The 24,711-nt window shown below is 33.3% G+C and overlaps 2 protein-coding genes across 2 annotated transcripts in view; one reads left to right on the plus strand and one right to left on the minus strand.

Annotated features, from left to right (window-relative positions):
- Positions 1-3,101: 3,101 nt before the first annotated feature.
- LOC125683766 (protein fuzzy homolog) lies at positions 3,102-19,219 on the minus strand. Its single transcript, XM_048925222.2, is given in 11 exon segments — positions 3,102-3,653; positions 4,870-5,002; positions 5,170-5,271; positions 6,369-6,442; positions 6,775-6,878; positions 9,747-9,842; positions 10,104-10,310; positions 10,565-10,675; positions 12,303-12,456; positions 14,413-14,534; positions 19,129-19,219. Coding segments are annotated over 11 exon segments (1,239 nt in total). The 5' UTR covers positions 19,207-19,219; the 3' UTR covers positions 3,102-3,595.
- Positions 19,214-24,711, plus strand: part of LOC125683764 (uncharacterized) — a 29,785-nt gene continuing 24,287 nt past the window's right edge. Inside the window, exon 1 of the mRNA XM_048925220.2 lies at positions 19,214-19,328. The gene's annotated coding sequence lies outside the window, so the exon portion shown is untranslated. The remainder of the gene's footprint in view (positions 19,329-24,711) is intronic.

Below are 24,711 nucleotides of genomic sequence, written 5' to 3' on the forward strand. Positions count from 1 at the left end.
AACACTGGGAAACATGTTTCATGAGAGAGTTAAGAATATTGAGGATTGTGAACACGTGACAAAAAGGTCCATCATCTGTGTATGTCTGTGTGCTTCTGGTTTTTTCATTTTTATACACTTGCACATTGTACTATGGTACCGCGATGTCTGTATGTTGGTAAGAGGTTTTCCATTTCTCTGTCATATATCAAGCTGAAACTTGTGTAGCTTCTTTGTGGGTCACTCCAGGTTATGTTGCAGTTTTAATCCATTTTGACATCTCTTGCAGGAGTTTTGCCCCTTTATTTGAAAATTATTGTTATATGAAGGGTATTTGTCCGGCTAATTTCTCCCCCAGTTTTCAAATGAGGACCTTCTTATTTTACAGAGTGTTTGTATTGGTATTGAAGATGTGCACGTGACAAGGATTTTGAATTTCTTTAATTTTTTAGAAAATTACAGGCTGTTGAACTTGGTCAGTTTCGAGGAAATATTACTTAGAGAGTACATGAATTGTTCATGCAACTCCTCCCCCAGTTTCAAGTGAGGACCCACTTATTTTACAGTGTTTGTATGGGTATTGAAGATGTGCATGTGACAAGGATTTTGAATTTCTTCAATTTTTGAGAAAATAACGGGTTGTTAAACTTACTCAATGTTGAGAAAATGTTGCATGGAAAGTACACGATTTGTTCATCTAACTCCTCCAGCATTTTTTGAACTGAGGACCTTGTTATTGTACAGACTGTTTGTATGGGTATTGAAGAAGCAAGGACTTTGATTTTCTATTATTTTTGAAACAAGAGGCCCACAGGCCTTATCGGTCACCTGAGTACTAGTGAAAAGTATCACTACTCCCAAGGGCTATGAAATCTAGAAAAAAATTCCTGTTCTGAATATCTAAGCTAATGTTCAGCAACAGTATATAACTAGACATGTTCTTAAAACTTCAATGCCCTCAAAAGTGCATACACTATATAATATGTGTATTAACATTAAAAGATATGACTAATCTGGACCAACCCTAGAGTCAAAACCCTGGGTTGTGAAATTCACCATTTTTTGTTCATCCTTTTCTGCTTTTCTCAAGTCTGCATTTAGATTTTATACAGTATCAGCAAACTTAAACAAGTCCTTCAAATCAATGATATAATTTTGACACCACCCTGAAACCAAATCCTTACCCCTAATATCATGTAATTTACAATTTGAAAAAGACTACTGTACATACTTGCCTATAATTCTGATTTTTGGGAGTTAAAAATTGGTCCAAAACTATATCCGACTACAGGTGAGTCCTAGGAAGATTAGCATTTTTTTGGATGGCATAATGTAGAGTATTTTTTAAACAACTTTGTACTCTGACGATTATCATGATTAACGTTGGCTGGACATACTGTAATATATTATTCATGTATTCCAAGATTATATGCATAAAGTACAAGTATTTACATATTTTAATGATTTTATTCATCTTAAGTGTATATTATTGAAATTGATTTGTTGAGAAAATGAATAGATATCTGCGTATTTCACAAAATAACTAGTCAATAAATATAGCCTAATTCTTTGTGCCCGTTTTGGAATACATTGTTAGAAACTATATTCGTTTTGAACCTATTGAAATATTTAGAATTTTCATGATTATGGAACAGAGATTGAGTTAATGAAAACAAATTAAAATTTTAATATTTTTTAAAATATACATGTATATATTATACATGACTTCGTCCAGCTCTACAATTCATCTTCCTTCAAACCACGGGTTAGATCTAGTTAATGTCCATATGAGCTACTACTTCCTTTACAAGATCAACAACATTTCTGCGGCCATGGTAGCTAGTGTTGCTTGACTCAATCATCTCCATCCTCTTTTCAAGGAATTTATGTGTCGCACATGTTGTGACTTTGCACCTTTTTCTTTTTCACACGTCTGCTTCTCCCATACATTCCAACATGCGTCATATCTTTTTTACATTAGTTACCATTTCCGCAGCAGTGTTTCGTAAAGTTAGTAAAAATAATTTGGAATATAAAATAGTTTGAGAGATAAAGCGTACTTAGATTTACATGAAAATGCTTGGGAAAATGAAACATTCTTAGCATGGATGTTAATATTTGACCGACCAAAAGTATCGATCTTCGTCATATGGGGGGAGGGGGGGGTATTTTTCGCAAACAATGATCGATAATAAAAGCACCTGAATAGTTTGTACCTTTCCCAAGCAAGATTCGGAGAAATGTGTGTCCAGTTCTAGTTTCACACTACTATAGTAAATATCAACAAACAATCATCATCTTACACTTGCACCGAATCATTGTTTACGCACGATTGACTTTCTTTAATGTAAATGCCTAGATGTAAATTGAATGTACATGTAAGAGGCAGCGGTGACATATAGGCTATACTATCAAAATTACTGTGGCGCATACTATATATATAATATATACAATGTATATGAAAAGGGAGACTTGTAATCAATATGAAATGAATAAAAATTATCATTTGATAAGAATCCAATCAACAGATTTACACATGACACTTGGCAGTGGTAGCAAATTACAACAAAATATGATGACATTTTCCCCGCGATACAATGTCGTGACGTACTTTTTTTATTGTGACGTCATATAGTGTGTCTGTACAGCATTGTGATTTTTCTCGAGAAGCTTCAACTACGCTGCGTCTGGTTCTAAATTTATAATAAATTCACAACCATCACGTGATCATCGTCCCACATATCCTTAAGGCCCCCAGCCTTGATTTTTCAAGAAAAAAAACCTTAAGTCAAAAATTGGACTGAAGTCTGAGATTTTACTCATTTTTAACTGCTCAAATAAAAGAAAACTCATTAAGTTTTCGGGAAATCCAAGCCAGGGTTACAGGAGTTTCCCTGAAATCTACAATTTATGTCCCCGTTGTCCCAAACATGCTTTAAACTGAATTTGAAAAAAATTAAAAAGGTATAATTATCAAGAAGAAGTAAAAATGTTGCAATTTGTTAACCACGATGGATGATGGCAGACGAAGACCACCCAAAACTGTAGTATTCACAATGTAGCATAACTTTCACTTCTTCACATCAAATTCAAACATTCCCCAAACTAAAACAAAGATTTGATGTAATTCAGATAAATTAGATTTTACTGTCATATACATAAATGTAAAGTTAGATATCACAGATATATGTACTCGTACAAAGTAAAAGAATGTGTAACATCGAATGTAGTTTTATGTAATGATTTTCACCTTTACAATTCCCGACACAACTGCTGTAAAATGCTTCATTTACAAGAACTACATACAATACAGCTGTACAGAAATATTGCTGTTTGTTTTTTCAAATGGCACATGATTTGATCCACTTCTGTAATCCATGCTGGGAGTTATCTTTCCTTGATATTCTGCACAGTTTCTCCACATCTATTACAATGCAGAACTCTATACTGTCACTAACCACTGTCAGATCATCCGATAGCAACCTTTATAATCGGGATCACTATCGATACCTCGTCTCCCGTTCTTCAGCTTTTAATCTCCAATGACCATGGAGGTGGTGTACACGTATCCTGGGATACATTGAGTAAATATATAAACTGTCCATCGGAGATGGTATCAAACTGATATGTTCCTGTCTTTAGTCAGCAGTGATAAAGTTTTCTGTGTTATTGACCTGCAAGATAAAGAATACTATGCTCTGGGTACATTACACGACAGATTTTGTTTCGTTTTCATGCCATTTCAAGTGCAATTCACTTGCATCCTTTTTTTAAAAAAAACCAAAAGTGAGCAAGCTCACATACCCCACGCTCCAACAATGCTTGGAAATGCTTCACATAATGAATGGTAATGCTATAGATTGCTGCAAGAACAGGACAGACGGGCTCGAAATTTTAAGTTCAAAAGAGGCATAACTCCCAGAAAAATTATTGAATCAGAATTTCCTGGGAATATGCACTTCTACCGGTACACAGTGTGTCCTTATCAACTACAAAGTTTCACGAAATTCTGTTGAGCAGTCTCAGAGGAGTTGCGCTGACAAGAAAGGGACTGATGGATGGGTCAAAAAACATCATACCCTCCGCAACTTTGTTGAATGGGGTATAAAAGCAACTTGGGGGTATAATCATACTAGGTCTGTTTTAGAATTAGCATATTTTGATAGTTCCTAGATGTGGCAAGTAAAAATGTCAAGTCAACTCTTATGTATTACAGAAGATTGTGTAAGTAAAGAAGGGGACAAAAATCTTTAGATCATTTGGAGATCGAACCTGGACTCTGCATTACTACCGTAGTTTGGTAGGACACTAGCATTACTAGTTAGGGGATTAAACCATTGAGCTAACGAGGTCGATATTCAAAGTATAGTAATATTACTACAATATAAAATTTGAACTTATTTCAGAAATCGTGCAAAAACTTTTCTTATCAAGGTCAAAAACTAGTTTTAGAAAAAATGGCAGAAACTTCACGTATGACCTTAAATGACATTTGTCAAAAAAATTGTTATCATTTATATCATTCACAAAAGATTCATAAGCAGAAAACTTTTGAAAAATCTTCCAGCGATATAGCCATAGAAAATTTTAAGAAAACTTGTTTACAGTCTTTTACCATTACATTAAACTAACTTCTTAACAAATAATGAATAAAATTTGTCTTGTAAATGATAGGAAATTTATACATGTAATACCCAAAATAGTGTTAAAAAATACACCAAAAATGCTAAATCAAAACTCTTCAAAATATTGATAGGAAATATAGCTGTGAGCAAGATAGTTCTTCTGTCTGTATCACTGGATAGGTATGTATGTAGACTATGTAGGTACATGTATACCCTTTATAATTATACAAAGAATGCATAGCTGTGTGTCAAACATTTGTCCTACCTCATGGCATAAGTAGGTATACCCTCGCTGTACACTGCAAACAATTGGTAAGGACCTGACATTATTGCGTAACATTTGTGGGTTTCCGTAGTGATGTATGACTCAGTGGCTTGGTGAGAGAACTCTGATGGACCTTAATATAAAAATGGGCAATAATTTTCAAACAGAAATACCTCTATGTTGATTGCAATATCTGTGCACTGTTTCCAGAAATTAACATCAGAAGTAGTCAATACTTAAACATTTAATGATGAAAATCCCTTAACAATGTTCATAAACTCTAAACTATAGCAATGGTACCTGAATCACTGCCAGGGACAACAGAGGAGAAGAAGGTCCCCACCATCCTCTTGTAGAAAGATTTCAGCACCTCTCTCCTCTGTGATGTACTTAAAGTTTCATCTGTAACATAATTCTGGCATTATTTTGAGGTTTCATGAGAAAGAAAATGTACATAAATTCTTAGAAATATTCCTCACATTAAATATCTCTTAATTAAAAACCTACATATAAGTACATATAGGCTCATAGGAATGTGTGTCATTAGGACTCTATCATCCCACTTTTAATAAATAATTTTTTATTGACTTTCTAATAGAAAATCTGGGATACTGTAAATCAGTTTTTTCCATGTACATTCAATTTCTGCTTTGTTTGTGAACATTTTCGAATCATGAAAAATAAATTAGTGTAAATTGAATAATAAGGTTCGTTTTTAAAATAGAAATATTTGTCTTTGTATGAACACAGGATGTATATGATTTTGGTTCATTCCTTGTCATGCTGTTATAAAGCAATTTTAGGGAGGGGGGCAAATTTTCTAAGGCAAATTACTGTATATCAGGATTTTTTCTTTTGGATTTTTGTAAGAACACATGATGTACATGTACATTGTATGATAAACTGTGTTTAGTAAGCAGTGTTCACTGGTATGTTAATTTTCCTAATATGTTATAAGAATATAATAAAGTGTGTAATTTTACTTCATTAAACACATATTTTTATCCGGGATTTTACCATACATAACTATATATGATTATATGACTGTTTTTGACACCTTGAATAATTATAGACCTTATGAAAATATTTTGATTATTCTACATCTACTTGTATATCATTAGAGCCTTGGATGGATCATTGCTTCTTTTCAATTGATTTATCAGGGAAAACAAACAATGCCACCAAAAATGTAAGTTGCCAGATGGGTTTCTCATTGTCATTAAAGAGTTATAATGTATAGAAATTTCTGTCTACTTTTACAACATGTATTTTAATGAGATAACACAGCATGAATTATTTTCAGGATCACTTAAAAACAGAGTGAAAATTTAATTCTCCAAGTCATTTAGGGTCTGTTTCACAGAAAAAACCCTGATATACAATATTTGCCTTAGAAAATTTGTCCCCCCCCCCCCCCATGAAGTTGGTTCATAACAGCATGACATGTATTGACCAAAATCATAGGAATATTTGTTTGATAATTGAACCATTATACCTACCAGGATGTCCTCCACTGAAAGTGGGGCTGACACTGAAGAGGCAGCGATTAGCCTCTGTGTTTATCAACAAGAACCTACATAGAATAACAAAAATCATCAAACTCATATTCTGTTACGTCAATTCTAAAAGATTGCTTGAATGTGATAAGAAATTAAGAAATGTTGTTCACAAAGTATGAAAAAGTCACCAACTCCCTGCGGTTTACCTGCTGTTTGGAAGTGCCTGCACGACTTACCCTATCGTATAACTCTCTGCGGTTTACCTGCTGTTTGAAGTGCCTGCACGACTTACCCTATCGTATAACTCTCTGCGGTTTGTCTGCTGTTTGGAAGTGCCTGCACGACTTACCCTATCGTATAACTCCCTGCGGTTTGTCTGCTGTTTGGAGGTGCCTGCACGACTTACCCTAATGTATTGTGGTCTAATGCTATATTTGTTGGAAAGTTTCTGGAACTCAGTTTCAGCACGGATCTCAAAGAGTCATAAGATGGTTTCCAAAATCTCAGTATCTGTACAACAGAGTTTATAACACTTTTAGACACATGAAAGGACAAGTATCATGTAACATATCAAGAAAAAGACATTTAATTGTTAGTTTCACATACACATACATGTAGTTTTTATTTCCACTTTTTGAATGTTGAAGAAAACTTATAAATATAATCTGCTGATAATAAAGTCTCCAAAACAAATTACTGGCTCTTTTTAAGTTATTTCACATGTACCAGTTTGTGGTGTAAATCAGTTTGTAGGACTCAATCACTGGCCCAAAGACCAAGGTCAGTAAAACTGGGTTTCATTATGTAAACTATTACATTCACAAGTCCACCAGACCCGTGCTTCTTGGAATTGATTTGCAGTTAATATTATCCATGACTGAAATAAGGTGATGTGTGAAATCAAAATGAATAATAAAGGCAAATACTGTATCATACATGGAAAGAATTTAACTTACTTTTGAACTCTCTCTTCAACACCGGTTTTAAAATTGAACACAAGGGTGGAACACTTTATTTTTTATTATTCTTGAGTGTAAAACACAATCCCGCTAGACACCTCAAAAAAGTTTTTGTGAAGACTGACGACCAATCATCTAATCACCATTGTTGAAGATCCCAGGTCTCTATCAGTCCAGAATCTCAAGTTTATTGATCAAGGTCAAATGTCAAAGTCACTCAAGTTAGTTGACCTTGCTACAAGTTTATAGATGCTATCATTACTGAAAATTCTGAGACTGCATCTATGATATTTATCAAGTTATAACTCTTGGAATATGGAACTGATTTTTTCATCATAGAGTTCTATGCTAGACCCCACCCCCAAGGGGTACCTAAATCCCCTTCATTCTGAATCAGAATCATTCCTGCACAACTAGATACACTGAACCATTATATCCTGAGTATTAAATACTGCCTTGACCAGTTACAGAGTACAGCCACGGTGAGTTTTTGGTGCGAGAAAGATGAGCAAGAATAAGACAGTTCGGAGCAAAAACAATAAGTCTCCACACTTCGTATCACTTCATAAAAGAAGTTTACAAACAAAAAAATTTATTAAAGTTCTAATTTCTGTGTGAATCATATCAAGATAAAAAAGATATTATTTTTGAATGAGTAACTTTTAACAAATACGGTAAATCTTATCGCATAAATCTCTGCATGGATTGTGCCCAGACTATATGAATGAACATTTTAAATTTCAGTCTTCAAATGTGCACATATTCTGAATATGTAAATACAGTTTAATATTATCATTATCACTCATTACATACTTCTATTAGGCATAAAACATTTAAATCAAAATCATATGCACAGACAACTTCCTAATTGATCACAGTTAAAAACTAGATGCTATCGTAAGACAGTAATACCTGCACATGAGTGCTTACCTTTAAATATACTTTCTGTCGTACTTGTGTAACAAGCAAGGAAGCCACAATAGTTACCATATAACATACCTTATGAAATACATATTCTTGCTGCATATGTAAAGATGCATTGAGCATTCCGTTAGGCAAGTGCCCTGAGGTAATCTCAAACCCTATTTCATAATTGTTGAAATATATTTTAAAAAATTGAGGTCCTAAACCATAAATTCCTGCTGCACATATCAAGATGCATTAAGTATTCTGATGGGCAAGTGCCCCAGGGTCATCCCTACCCCTCACCATTTTTTGATTGTTCAAATATTTTAAAATGGACCTAAGCCGTTAAAACAGGTATTGACAGTTCCATTGCCAAACACCTGGCATCAGGTGTGAATGTCACGGGTCCTTGAAGATGACCTTAAAAACAGATATCCCGTGTCATAGTAGGTGTGGTACGCTAAAGAACCCTCACTGCTCAATGGCCGTAAGCGCCGAGCATAGGCCTAAATTTGAACCCCTTCACCAGTATTGGTGACGTCTCCATAAGAGTGAAAAATTCTCGATCGAGATGTTAAACAAGATACAATCAATCAATCTTTAAAATGGTTGAGATTCCAACCCTTTAAGCAAATTTATTCTTGTTGCACATGACACAATGCACTGAGCACCAAGTTTTTGTTCGTCATTTTTCCACCCCATTTGCCCCTCAAGGTGAAAAAGAAGATTTTTAAAAAATTTCATTGCACATCTAAAGGACACCACCAATCACCGAAAAGATGATTTGGCTACTGCATAAAATGTATGAAGAGTTAAGGAAACCAGGTTCCCCCCCCCCCCCCCCCCCCCCCCCCCCCCCCCCCCCCGGATGAAAATAAAAAGTCTGAAAAGTTATTACACATCTATAGGACACCACCAATCATCTTTTAAAAGATGATTTCACTAGTGCATAAAATATAAGAGAAATTCTGGGAACCAGGTTTTTGTAGGAAAATAACATTTTTGACCCCCACCCCCAAACTGGCCCAAAGGGTGAAAATGAAATTTCTGAAAACTTAATAAACATCCATAGGACACCACCAATTACCTCACAAAAGGTGATGTGGCTACTGCATAAAATGATGAGGAGTTCTGGGAACCAGGTTTTTTATCAGAAAAAAACATTGGGTTGGTTTTTTTTACCCCATTTTGTCCCTATGGTAAAACTGAAAATTCTGAAACCTTATTGCACCTCTACCACATTACAAAAGATTAATTGGTTACTGCTTAAAATAAAAGAGGGGTTTGAGGAAGAAGTGTGACAGACGGACGGACGGACCAGGGTAACAACAATATACCCGAACGTTCTTTCAAAAGAGTGTAATGATGTTCAATTTTCAAAACTAGAAAAGATTTAATTGGAGGAAAATTGAAAAAGATTTAACTGGAGGATTCATAAAATGAAAAATTTAATTTTTCTTGCCTAAATTGGTCAAATGATTTGACAAAGAAACAGTGTAAGGGCTCTACTGACCTCTGGTTCTAGCTCTGGTAGTGACGGTGATGGTCCACAGATGACACAGACTTCTATCCCTTGAACCAGCTGAAAGGTCATCAGTCTGTGAGGTACCTGCAAGCATGTAAGGATACTTTGTCATACTGTCTGTATGCTTTCATTGAGGATTTACAGAATTTAACAAAGAACTTCCCAAATCGAAACATTTCACAAAAAGTACTGATGGTAGGGAAGCATCCTCCAACAAAATTCCCATGCTGTAGAATCAATTCATTAGTAGACCACATTTAACGACAACACACCCCCACCACCACCACCTCAGTCCTCGCCCCAAATCACATTTGTCATTCATGCTACTCATTTCTGACAACTTACTGTTGGATGACTATCTGGAAGGTACACAGGGAAGATTCACCCCCCCCCCCCAATAAAAAAAAACCAGGAAGACAACAACAGAGACAGTAGTACAAGCTCATTGGCAGACAAACACCACACCACTTTTTGTTGCTACTGCAATTTTCCATCAATGAACAAACACCCAAATACACTTTCTGCTGCTTCTGTAAAAGCATCCAAGAAGTTCTGAAATCAAACAGAGAATAAACTGGAAACATGTATTTACATGCATTGAAAATTTGGAGTTGTCTGTCCTAGAGCCTGCAAACACCTAATAGTTATGTGGAGAGGGTGCGAGGTATTCTACAAAAATTCCAATATAGTTTCGTTTGTAACATGTACGATAGAAACCGTACAAGAAATGACTACAAATTCCATGGGGCATAGCAACTGTACAAAAAACACTTCAGATTCTAACCAGGCATAATTTTATAGCATACCTGTAGAACAGCATTCTCTGGAGCTGCTATTGTTTCCACAGTGTTGGTCACCTGACAGAATCTCCATGTTCCCTTAATACCAAGAATTCTGTCCACCAAATTATAGCATACCTGGTTGGAGAATTGATAAAACATGTTTTATTAAAGAAGAAGCCCATGAGCATCTGGATGTCTTAAGTTTTTTTGGTCTGGTCATAAGTAACTTTTTTGCTGAATATGACCTTTCAATGTCTTTCAATAGCTTAGTTTAGTTTCTTTATTTCCGTGAGCCATATGGCTCATTGGATTCACATACACATTCACATATATATACACAGGCAGTACAATAGGAAAGTTAAGGCTTGAATCAAACATGTGTAATATTTTTTTTTATAGAATCTTTGTGATGACCAATTGACTTTGATTCAAAGTTGTAACATAATCTCTGATCACAATTAACCTTTGAGTCAAGTTTTAACTTCTCATATCTATCCATTTACTAAGTTAATGTCCTAAAAATGTTTCATTCTTTAGTGCCAAGTATGAGATAATGTTCAGGAGAAAAGAGTATTCTTACGATGTAATGAATTTTCTGTCAGTATATGTGAGACATTATAGCCACACTCTAGAGCTAAAGCCCACACCCCAGGGGCTCGGAGTTCCACAACTTTTGAAGAGCCCCCCCCCCCCCCCCCCCCCCATGCTCCTAGTTTATGTGCTAAATGTTCAGATGTAAAGAACATGCTTTTTCAGAGAAACATTATGTGACCTCCCTTCCTGGGGCCTGAAGTCAGCCCTTATTCTCAAAATATCTTCCGACTAAGCTGAAAAAAAATAATTGTTTCTGATAATCAAATACAGATCACAAGGTCATAAGTATGTATTCAAGTTTTATAAACCATGGATGTACTTTACATATTAATTAAGAAAGTCTACAAGAGATGAAAAATAAGAAAATTACAGTGTTTGTAAATTTTGATCTTAGTCGTAAGATATTTTGTGAATAGGTGCCCTGGTCCAGTGGTCAAGAGTTTCATAATTTTGGTAGATGTCTTCAAGTTCAAGATAAAAATAAACTAAAATGGTTTCCAAAATGTTCAAGAGTAAAGAAGATTTTAAAAGATTTTTAAAATGATTTTTCACCATGATTCACATAACCCACCTTAAGGTCTAGTTTAACAATTTTGAAAGCAGCCTTCATGATCATTTTAACTATGTACATGTACCCATAGAAGAAGAATATTTTAGAGATTTTAGCCTAGCTTGTGTTATTCACATTTTTTGTTTCTGTAACTAAAAGGATGCTCAAATTTGTGAACCTGAGTCACTTAAAATTGCAATCTAATGAAAACTGGATGTTAGATCCACTCACATATATAACAAGTGAGTGTGCGAGGAGATCTAACATATAATTTTCATTAGATTCCCCAAATTGTTTTGGTGAAAATTGGCCATGCAGGTTCTGAGAAGAAATGTTCAAAAGTTTACAGCACACAGCAAATGGGCACAGATTGCAGTTAGTTACCCGAGTAACTCTGGAGGCCTCGAGTATGTTCAACTTTGTTATATCTAATCTCGTCATTTTTCAGCACGGCTTCTTTTTTCATTTGTTTGTTCAATGCATCGTTGCAATTGATAAACTATTTGATATTTCAGATCATCATTTTTCTTACCTAATTATTTTAAATTATAGAGTTTTAAAAATGTACACAAGAACTTAAAAATCTTTAAGCTAGATACATTATAAATGCCATTTAACCTTGATTTCTTTCTTGAACTTCTCTACATTCTTGATGTTGGTGACTTCTTCTATCCCATCCAGCAGCACCATGGCATTAAATACCAAATTCAGAAGGTTACCATAGTGACAGTCATCTGCATCATCATTCTGGGCAATGATTATCAATGTTATACTGCAAAACACACCACAATAATTATCAATGTTATACTGAAAAACACACCACAATGATTATCAATGATATTTACTGTAAAACACACCACAATGATTATTAATGATATTTACTGTAAAACACACCACAATGATTATCAATGTTATACTGTAAAACACACCACAATGATTATTAATGTTATATACTGTAAAACACACCACAATGTTTATTAATGTTATACTGAAAAACACACCACAATGATTATTAATGTTATACTGTAAAACACACCACAATGATTATTAATGTTATACTGAAAAACACACCACAATGATTATCAATGTTATACTGTAAAACACACCACAATGATTATCAATGTTATACTGAAAAAGACACCACAATGATTATCAATGTTATACTGAAAAACACACCACAATGATTATTAATGATATTTACTGTAAAACACACCACAATGATTATTAATGTTATACTGAAAAACACACCACAATGATTATTAATGTTATACTGTAAAACACACCACAATGATTATTAATGTTATACTGAAAAACACACCACAATGATTATCAATGTTATACTGAGAAACACACCACAATGATTATTAATGATATTTACTGTAAAACACACCACAATGATTATTAATGTTATACTGAAAAACACACCACAATGATTATCAATGTTATACTGAGAAACACACCACAATGATTATTAATGATATTTACTGTAAAACACACCACAATGATTATTAATGTTATACTGAAAAACACACCACAATGATTATTAATGATATTTATTGTAAAACACACCACAATGATTATCAATGTTATACTGAAAAACACACCACAATGATTATTAATGATATTTACTGTAAAACACACCACAATGATTATCAATGATATACTGTAAAACACACCACAATGATTATCAATGTTATACTGTAAAACACACCACAATGATTATCAATGATATTTATTGTAAAACACACCACAATAATTATCAATGATATACTGTAAAACACACCACAATGATTATCAATGTTATACTGTAAAACACACCACAATGATTATTAATGATATTTACTGTAAAACACACCACAATGATTATTAATGATATTTACTGTAAAACACACCACAATGATTATCAATGTTATACTGCAAAACATACCACAATGATTATTAATGTTATACTGAAAAACACACCACAATGATTATCAATGTTATACTGCAAAACACACCACAATGATTATCAATGTTATATACTGTAAAACACACCACAATGTTATACTGAAAAACACACCACAATGATTATCAATGTTATATACTGTAAAACACACCACAATGATTATTAATGTTATACTGTAAAACACACCACAATGATTATCAATGTTATACTGAGAAACACACCACAATGATTATCAATGATATTTACTGTAAAACACACCACAATGATTATCAATGTTATACTGAAAAACACACCACAATGATTATTAATGATATTTACTGTAAAACACACCACAATGATTATTAATGATATTTACTGTAAAACACACCACAATGATTATCAATGTTATACTGAAAAACATACCACAATGATTATTAATGTTATACTGAAAAACACACCACAATGATTATCAATGATATACTGTAAAACACACCACAATGATTATTAATGATATTTACTGTAAAACACACCACAATGATTATCAATGTTATACTGAAAAACATACCACAATGATTATTAATGTTATACTGAAAAACACACCACAATGATTATTAATGATATTTACTGTAAAACACACCACAATGATTATTAATGTTATACTGAAAAACACACCACAATGATTATCAATGTTATATACTGTAAAACACACCACAATGTTATACTGAAAAACACACCACAATGATTATCAATGATATACTGTAAAACACACCACAATTTATAGAAACATGTATACATCACTGGTACCTGTCGTGAAACACCTTCCAGACAATTTTGGCATCTTCTGTTGTTGTGGACTGGAGTGTCACCTCATGTGAACTTCCAAACATATGAACACCATTTAGGGAACCAATCACAGGGAAGGGCAACTAATAAAAAAAAACCCACAAAAACATGAACTAGGTACTGTTACAGCACTACTACGTATAAGACAATGGTCATGCTTATTACATAGACCTCAACACCCATCCTGACAGACATTGTGTACCCAGATCTAAAATATTGAGTATGCATAACTGAAGAGAACGTTCTGTTGCTAGGAGATCCCACTGCATCGAATGTGTTTCACAGGCTACAGAAAAATACACAACACGTCATGAAAAGTATGAGGATGCAGTAATTTTTTGAAATTTTTGTGGATTGCTGAAATTTTGCATCATATTATGGGCATATATAACTCAAGCACTAAGGCCCTAATTTTTGCAAAATTTTCATATGAATGCTAAACTATTCTTATTTTCCAATAGGTAGTTGATAATTGTTGAAGCAAAGAACAGCTTATGCATGCACGAAAACATTTGTTTTGGGGCAATTCCTGTGATTGATTTACATAAATTGTTGATTTGATTCAAAGTAGGCAACCACTGGGAACAAATTTGAACAACAAGATAAAACTTTCAAATCTTGTTTCTTAAGCTTAGTTCTTTTTCCTGGTTTATTACTTTGATGTGCTCGAATAACAACTATTGAAAATGCCAGGGATCAGTTACCCCATTTTATACAAAATATGAACAAAATGTGATATATAATCATGACATCATATTGTTAGCATTTAAATAAACTAAACTGTATTAATATTCTAACTAAAATATCTAACAACAGAAAATAAAATTTCATTATGATCTGAATACTTCATAACTACATGTAATACATATTTTAGCCAAAATCACTACTTTATTGCCCTTTTTCTTTCAAAAGTTTTTTTTCATCCATTGCAATTTGTGTCACTCTTACTTAGTTATACATGTAAATTGAATTTGCATTACATGTACTTAAAAGAACTCATTTTATTATAATGTTAATGTTTCAAATCTGCTCATTTAAATAACGTAAATACTAAAAACTTTTATTAACTAAATAAAACACCTACCATTACAGGAGCTAAATATACATTACAAATGTATTATAGAACATACATTTAGAAAAATCCACTTTTTACCATTTTAATATGTCGTTGAATTTTTAACTTATATGCTATAATCTAATACATTTGCAACAAAGTAAAGGTATTTCCACCAGTGGGTCGACCCTTCTAGAATTATAGGTTCAATCCTATATTTGATTGTTGATTTTTCAAATAATACATCTTAATTAGTAACAAATAAAAATGATAAAATAAGTATGTTCCGGTATTAATATCAACGTCAATATCAACATCTGTTATCAACGTCAGAAAATTGCAATTTTCCTTAAATAGCATATCAAACTTTCACAAAAACTGGTTAAAATGATATAATAGTATTCATAACAATTTCATGAAACTGTTTCTTTAAAAAATATACAAAATGTTTGTGAAAAATAAACGAAATGTATCGCATAATGAACTAATAAAGGATTCAATGAAAACAGAGTTATTGCCCTTGGATTCAATATTTTCAAACATATAATTGATTATTCATATATAACTTTGACTTCTGAAATATTTTATGGTTAACAAGATTTTTTACAAAAACTATTGAAAAGGACCCCAACAAAATTTATGTTCCTGTCATAAATTTTAAAGTTGTATGACCCGATGTTCATGTATTATTTTTGTATATAATTACTTTAATGCTGATTAATTACTTTATAAAGTTATTAACTTTCCCTTAATTACATGCTTGAAAACGTCTGCATGTAAAAGAAAACAGTGAGAATATTATTCAGAAAGTAAATATAGTGTGGTACATATAAATCATCCGGAAAACCTCAGGCCTTTCACACGGTGTTTTGGGGTGAAAGGTCCGAGGTGTTCCGGATAACACATAAATTATACAGTGTTAGACATCTATAAATAGCCCCACACGCATCAGGGGAATCCCAACATGATGTATTAACTCATACGCAACTGTCTAGTTTTAAGGCTGAAAGAGCGTAAAACAGTGAATTACTAAGAGGTATTTGATATTTTTATTTCTATTAAATTTATGGCATGGTACTGTTGTAAAAAAAAAATACACAGCTTTACACAGATAAGACCACCGATGATCTGAAAGTTTGAACTGGTCACGTGACTGTCACTTGAAATGGCAGAGTGACGCGGTTGTTTGTAAACACCGATTTAAAATATCAAATAATTCTGGTTAAAACAGGTGAAATAATGTATAACATGTCATACTGCCTCATAACTACTTACGTGCGATGATTCAATAGCGTTTTTACGAGATGGGGAAAAAAATGTTGTAATTCAGACCATACAACTTTAATAAATCAATTTGACTTTGCAAAATCTTATGACATCACAGGATGGTGGAAGTACGTTAAAGAGGTTCGCACCTGATATTTGGAGCAATGTCAATTTTTGGGGAAGTGTATTTTTGATCTCTACATTGAAGGAGAATTCGGAAATTAAAAAGAAAAACTGGGAGTCGCAACGCTTGTTATTGAGCTATAGTGTTCTAAACATGACCTTTTTGCACTTAAAATTTATTCAATTAAATATGAGATTTTTCTGTTAGTACCAAAACAACATAAGCAACAAAAATTAATCATTACAGAAAATAGATACATAATATTGTCCTCTAACAATACAGATGAAAAAAGAAATTAATACTAGTAATGACCCTTTTGCACTTGATATACGAAAAACTTCACAATATCAAAATTGAGAGTTTAAAAGGACGTATTGGGAATAATGTCAATTTCTAAAATTTTACATAATTTTCAAGGTCTGGTCTTCCAATTTAAAATGCAACTAAACAAAGTGGGGGTTGGAGATCAAATTTTTGAATTATTGGCGAAATTACTGAATTTTTATACAAAATTTCGAGTAAATTAATAAAAACTTTTTAAAGAATCGGTGTTCTGATTGGAAAAATATATCAACCAAGTTAATAAACTACAACATTTGAACTAGTTTCAAGTCTCAACTACCTGTATCATAAATTATAAAACTGAAATACACTTATAGGGGTTTGAAAATAGACGATACATTGGATGAAACAGAAACTGTAATATCATGCAGAATTAGAACTTTTTGATTAGTGAATCCTTCCGCCACAAAATACAGTCCCTGTCAAAGCCTTTCAAAATTTGAGTTGACACAAAAATTTTCAACTGGATAGGGTTCAGCAATAGATTGTAATATATTTGCACCAATGGGATCAATATTGAACCAGTGAATACTTAGTTGTAGCATCCTGCGCAGTTGTACTCGAAAGCTCAGGAGCTAACTAACTTCCTTAAAGAAAGAAAAATATTATACATATCCATGCAATTACATCAAAATTCTAGTTTGTAGCATTTTGTCTAACTTGAACACTGGAGCACATTAATGTACATATTTTTACTTCCTATATTTGGGACCCATTATTTTTTTAACACAACAAAAGGGGGATAACTCATATATAATGCAATACCTACCATTTATTTTATGAAAGATGCTTACAATGCATTAAAATCAATGTGCAAGCATTTCAGTAGACCATTCAATATTCTAGAGTAGCCTATAAACATCTCATGAGATACTTTCAGAAAAGATATTGCCCCTAATACTTTCATTAGAGCCTTAGACCTCTTCCTCCAACTTTCCACTCTTGATTCTCCCTATAAACTTGTAACATTCTCTCTCTCCCTTGCTCTCTCTCTCATTTTAGAGATGAAATACCTAGGGAGCTTGTGTGTTACTGAAAAATTGTAGCTCTCTGAGGGGAAAAAATTGGGATGGACCAGAGGGCTACAGATCCATTCATAAATATGTTTAATTCATAGTGAAGCATTTTTGTGCACGATTCAAATGTTATATGTCTGCATTTTTACATTGTCACCTCAAGATTTTATTATCAATAAATTCCTAACATATTTTCTCACTACACTTGTGTCAATTAAAGACATTCCTGCAAACACGCATTCATTAAAGCTCTCTTTAAACTGAAAAATCACTGCCAATTCTTTATGTGCACTAAAGATAATATGAGGACTGAAGGGAATGAAAACATGGATAAATATATAAATCAGTAGGTTTGAAATGACTGGCAACTTTACCATGGGTACTTAAAAAAGACAAACTCTATGAAAGTGTAGATTTTCAGTTCAAATGGGGTTTTAACAAATGACTGAAGGTATGTCTTGCCCCAAGTGTAATGGGGAAATATCAAGAATTATAAAAATCTTGGGGCAGCAATACAAAAATACAGATATAACACTTGAATCATGCAGAGGAAAAAGTTGTGCTATAAATCAAGTTTTTGCAACATTTGGATTTCTCCAGAGAGATATGTACTGCACAGCTCCTCGTGTGACGAGGAAAACACCTGAGTAGAACAGGAATTCTGAATTCATGTTTCTAACAAGACACTAACTTTAAATAAAAAAAAAAACTGTCCAAGATTACATATGTTTTTATTGTTGTTTTATTTGAATGACTTCCCTTACAATAAGCATGCTACTTTCACTTTCTGGTTACCTCATAAAAAAATCAAGTTATCGTTATCGATGATTGTTTTTTATTCAGTATACTTTTTTAAACTATCATTTGTTACCTACAGGTTTCAGATCATCAGCTGACCTCGTGAACAAAGGCACTCCTCCCGCTGTCGTGAGGCACACAAGATAGGAGGCCATTTCCAAACAAATCTTATATACGCATGCGCTTACTTACCACCTCGGTTTGGATTGATCGTCGGTAAATAAGATATGGCGCTAGGGACCCGAAGAGCATCTGTCAAGAAATTGGGAGCCTTTTGGTGAGTTTTCTAGTTTGTCACTCTTCAGAAATTTAAACTTAAGGTTTTCTGACTTTATTCTTTCAAATTTGAATCTGAGTTTCATTTTTCCCGGAAGTGTTTTTCTGCAATCGACGTGATTCGGTGGCACGTGCTTGACACTTTCCCAGTCATTGTTTTGTTCACTGGACACATGTGCTACCGTGCAGTGCATAACTGATTTATTCATTAATAAACACGTCAATACACTATCTTAAGTTCGAAAATCTCACCTCTAATTTTTTAATTGAATATTTGTGTATTTGCTATCTGAAGATGAATTAATGTGTTGCGAGTTTACCCATCGCGGGTTGGTGACAAAGAGATTTCGCGCGTTGGACAGTTAAATATATCGGGGTTGTATATTACTACGACGTACGTACGCTATTTAACACAAAGGAGCCGCAATAACTACAATATCGATTTAGTAAGCGGCCGAGAACAAGACGAGTATATTTTATAGAATATGACAGAGTGGGTCTAAAGTTTAGCATTCAACTTGCGTTTTTATTGAAATAAATGACATCAAGAAATTATCGTATTATTGCATGTTTATCGATTTTGCCAGAAGTCGTGATATATTGGGACGTTTTGTCACATTTTGGATAGCTCTGATGTTCTTTGTTTAGTTTGTTAGTCATTCTTTAATTTATGCAGCTCAGCAGACAAAAGGGGTAAAAGACGACTGTGGCCGTTATGTGTGTAAAATTGTAATATTGATTAAGACTTAATGATGCGGAAGGGGGGTTTACGATTGGGGATGTATCCTCTTTTACTCATACATAATTACAGATTGAAAACAAAAGACTTAACACTGAACAGAAGAAAAAAGTGGAAGATTGTGTAATAAAAAAGAAAGGAAGAAAAGAAAAGAAAGAAAGTTTTTCTTGTTTAAAATGGGTCTCATTTTCTAAATTTTTCTCCCAAGAATATTCATGTATATTGGGTATAACTATAACACTGAAAAGTAAAACTAATTTCATTATTTCTGAGAGAAGGCAGATTTCATTGAAAGTAATTGAAAATCGAGTGTGTTCTATCCATTTATATCATAAATCTTGCTTTTGGTGTCATATCATTTGAGCAAGAAATGAGAATAAAAATGAAACATATGATTGCATAATGTTTCTGTCCTTTATGTCTCCTGCAACATGAATCTTTGCAGCTTTGAATAAAACTTTATTGATTTGCTGAGATTTGGAAGTTTAGTCCCATATATTCCATGCACATTACCCCTAGATGAGTTTTGCATACTTGAATGAGTTTAAATGGAAAATCAATGCGAAAACTTCCTTCAATTTGAAGTATGTTGTTTTTATTCCGTGCTGGTATATTATCTTTTATTGTCACAAGTGTGCTGCAGAATTTATTTATGTATTTTTCAGCGATCATTTTCTATCAAAGTTAAATGAAGTATGGCAGTCTTGATTAGAATTCAAATGTGTGAGCATAGATAAAAGGATGCAGGAACATCATAAATTTTTTCTTCATGTATTTACTCATAAAAATTGTCTCATGTTTCATCTATAGGACAGAGATAAAATAAAGCTTTTAGATGAATTGCTTTCCTGGAGTGAAATGATATTTTTGACATACTATTGTTGCAGTGAGAGATTAAGCAATTTTATATCTTTTTTTCTAGGACAACAATGTACTTATTTTAAATGGGATCCCAATTCAATTCATTGTAATGTTAGATAAAGACTTTTGAATCACTAATTTTTGTGGAACATTTTTTTTTTTTTTCTGGTTTGAAAGCATATTTATGATTTCTTGGTTGAAGAGTTATTATTCTTCATTGTAGTTCAGTTTCTCTCGTTCATGAGGGATGTAAATTTTATGTATGTACTGCAGGACTTAGTCTAACTAAAAGCATTTAAGATTTAGCTCCTATAAACACTTATGATTTTACACTGGTATATAGATAATTCCAAACACCCAAATGACAAAGGGAGGGGTTGAACAGAGTTATGTTTCAAAAGATTCTGTAAAATAAGTAATGGGGAGGGAGGGGGTATTTGTTGTTTTCATGGTACATTATACCCACATATTAAAATTCTCAATCTATCTATCAGCTAGCTATCATGAATTCATCTTGTAGAATTACTAGATATATGCTAAGGAAGATGTCAGAGGTTTCAGAAGTGATATATTTTATTTGAAATGCTTGCACTCTCTGATTATACATGTTTTCTTAATATATTTAAAATGAATGTAATTGCCAATATATATTTTGAAACTTTTATTATATTTTGAAACTAAATTATATGAAAATGTTTTTTTAAAATTTTAATTCAATCAGGAGAGAGGGGTCAAAAGGTCAGTAAAATGATATTAAGGGTATATTATGCGTGAATGTCAGCTTGTATGTAAATCGCAGTGGTGTACCTGTGGAAGTCACTAGTCAAGTTTAACAAAGCTCCATGATTAAAAGTTAAGCCTTTAATTTGAATGGAATCAAAGAACAGACCATTGTCTGCATTGAAAGATGTCCAGTTCAAATTGCAATTTAAAATTTAGGTTTTCAGCAGGGCGGGTATCATACCATGTCATTATTTATATGTTACTATGGTATTTCATTAAGCAACGGATGTTTACTTCATCTTTGACCGGTCGGGCTACTTGAGAGGGTAGTTATGCATGATACAGTCAATGCCATTGGCTATGGACACGGTCAAAGGGAGCAGAATTGTATAAAGATGACCGGCAGGTGCAAATTTTTGGAGACCCTTGCTGTTACCAGACAATACCTACTGATGCTGACATGAACCTAGTCCTGTAGAAGTTTTCTGTCTTATGTCTTGGGACATTTGGCCTCCGTGGTAACCCCGGTCCATTTATATTGGACTCTTTTGTTGCTGGAGCCTCCAATGAAGTAATTACGAATGCATAAATCAGCATAGCATGAATTGATGACTGCAGCCTACTATGTATCTAAAATCTTCAATTGGTCCATTTTCCAGCACCAATTTCTTTTGTTATGAAAGAGTCTGGAGTGACAAGCTTGATATCTTATTGTTCAATTTGTTAGACAGAATCCCTCCCCGATTTACCAGGAGACCTATAGGATATTGGTGGAAGGAAAAAGTTGCCAGATGGGCCCACTATTTTACTTAATAGAAAATACTTAATGATCTTTTATAGAGGCCCCGGATAATGTCATCATCATTTGCAACTTCTGTTCCAGGGTCTCAATAAGACCCGACACCTTACAACCTGAATTCTCTTTTGTATGGAAATAATTTCACAGCCCTACATTATTTCCAGTCCTACAATTCTTAAATTGGTTACACAAGAGTTAGTCTCCATCTTGTTTACTGATCCTTAAAGAGCTGAATCCAATAATGAAGGCAATGTGTGATGCATTTTTGGAGAACTTTCTAAATACTTATCTATTTACAAATCTAATGGTGACTCTAACAACAGGATATACAAAAGAAGAGGGGTGTTGGTGAACAAAGATGGATGTGAGAAGAAATGTTCTTAAAGAGTTAGAAAAATTGATATGTATGTATTATACGGTATATATATCATACAATGCCTGATCAATACAGGGTTTGTTGCAGTGCTGCCGTTGTTTGATCAGAAAGTTGGATTAGTGTATGAATCTATGTAGCTTGACAGTGATTTATCGCTTTCTCTAAGTGTGAGATCTTGGCTTGCAAATGAAAGTGTATTTCTTAACCATGTAATGGGGGTAAATTACAGTTAGACTTATAGATGACCAATACATGAATGAAATGGAATTGTTTCTGTACGTGTATGGTACAGAAAGCTCAATTTGACCAAAGGGTAGATTTTGTGACTATGTGATGAGTATTGCATTAGTCACAGAGATGTGTATGGCTTGTTTATCTGTTTTTTATGGAAATCAATTTTGCATTGCTCATGTAAGGTTTTAATTAACAACAAACCTTAGGGTGTCACATTATGATAAAAGTGTTGCCATTGGTACTGTGATGAGAATGTAAATTGAGAAGTCGATGATTTGATATTTACATACCTAGATATATCAGGCCAGCTTTATTGACGGATATTGATAAATGATTCAACGCATCTGTAGAAAACCAAGCTTGCCATTAAAAAAGATGCGGATCTTCCTGGGTGTACAAATATTTAAATTGCTTGTTTGAATATATTCATAGTAACAAAAGAGTGTAGAACATAAAATATCACATTCGGGGAATATTGATTCCTCCGGGAACAATTTGGGAATTAATTACAGTTCTCTTTAATTCTTTCATTATTTGTTAACAAAATTATTGAAAATAAACAAGTACAACTGTACATTAGTACTATACCAGGAATTTTAATTTTGTGATTTATCTTTTTAGATTGCTCAATCTTCCACATGGTCATTCAAGATAAATCACTGATTTCTGTAAGAATTTTTTTTTTTAGCAGAAATATTTGAATTTTTGAAAGTGCGTGGTTGTGGGATTGCATCACCTTTTACATGTCCTTAATTAGGACACTCATAATTAACATGCAATGAGTTTGCAGCCCTTTCCTTTGTTCCCGTGATGATAAATCATACCACCTTTCATTACCACTAAGAAGTGGCAGGCAGGAGCAGAATGGAATCTTCACAATTAAGTTATATACTATGTAGTGCTCATTAATGTGAGAATCCCACAGCTGGGGGTGTTACATAACCATAATAATTCTATATATGTGTAAAACGGAAAGAAAATCAAACAATCTATTGCACTGCTTGGAGGGATAAAAAAAAAACTCACATCATTGACTCTTGCAATAGGTGTAATTTCTAGCTTTATGGGTTCTTGGGCACATTTCCTGTGTATTTTCTCACAGGTGTCATGTGATGATATGAGAAACCTTCTCCAATTTACATCTGTGTATATTTTTATATTTTATAATATTTTATTTTATGGCAGGTAAACACCAATTGTCCTCATTTCTGATTCTAAAATAGCTCTGCAGGCTTAAGTACTCTCTCTTTTTTTATCTCTAACTTTTCGAGTCTTAAACGGGTTACTCTATAATTTTATGGTCTTAGAATGGTTGTGTTCATTTTTCACTATAATTGTAAATTGCATAAAACCAAAAGATGCATTTTATAATGTTTCTGGGATGTAGTGAAGTGTTGGAGTTGAAAGCTGTCATGTTTTGGTCCATTCTGCATTAAGTCATCTTATGACTCAACAGAAATTTATTACTATTAGTTGGCTGTAACTTGCTGGAAAGGGAGTGAACTGATGTTGAAACAATTACTGTGGAATGTGTTTTTCAAAGAGCAGACTTTGCAATTGCTGTACCTACACATGTGTTAATATCAAATTCATTGATATATTCCTGCCATTCCCTCAACTTCTTTTAAATTAAGTTTGATTTCTCTTCTTTG

This window comes from Ostrea edulis, chromosome 6 (assembly GCF_947568905.1).
Source record: "Ostrea edulis chromosome 6, xbOstEdul1.1, whole genome shotgun sequence".
In the NCBI taxonomy this organism is placed as follows: domain Eukaryota; kingdom Metazoa; phylum Mollusca; class Bivalvia; order Ostreida; family Ostreidae; genus Ostrea; species Ostrea edulis.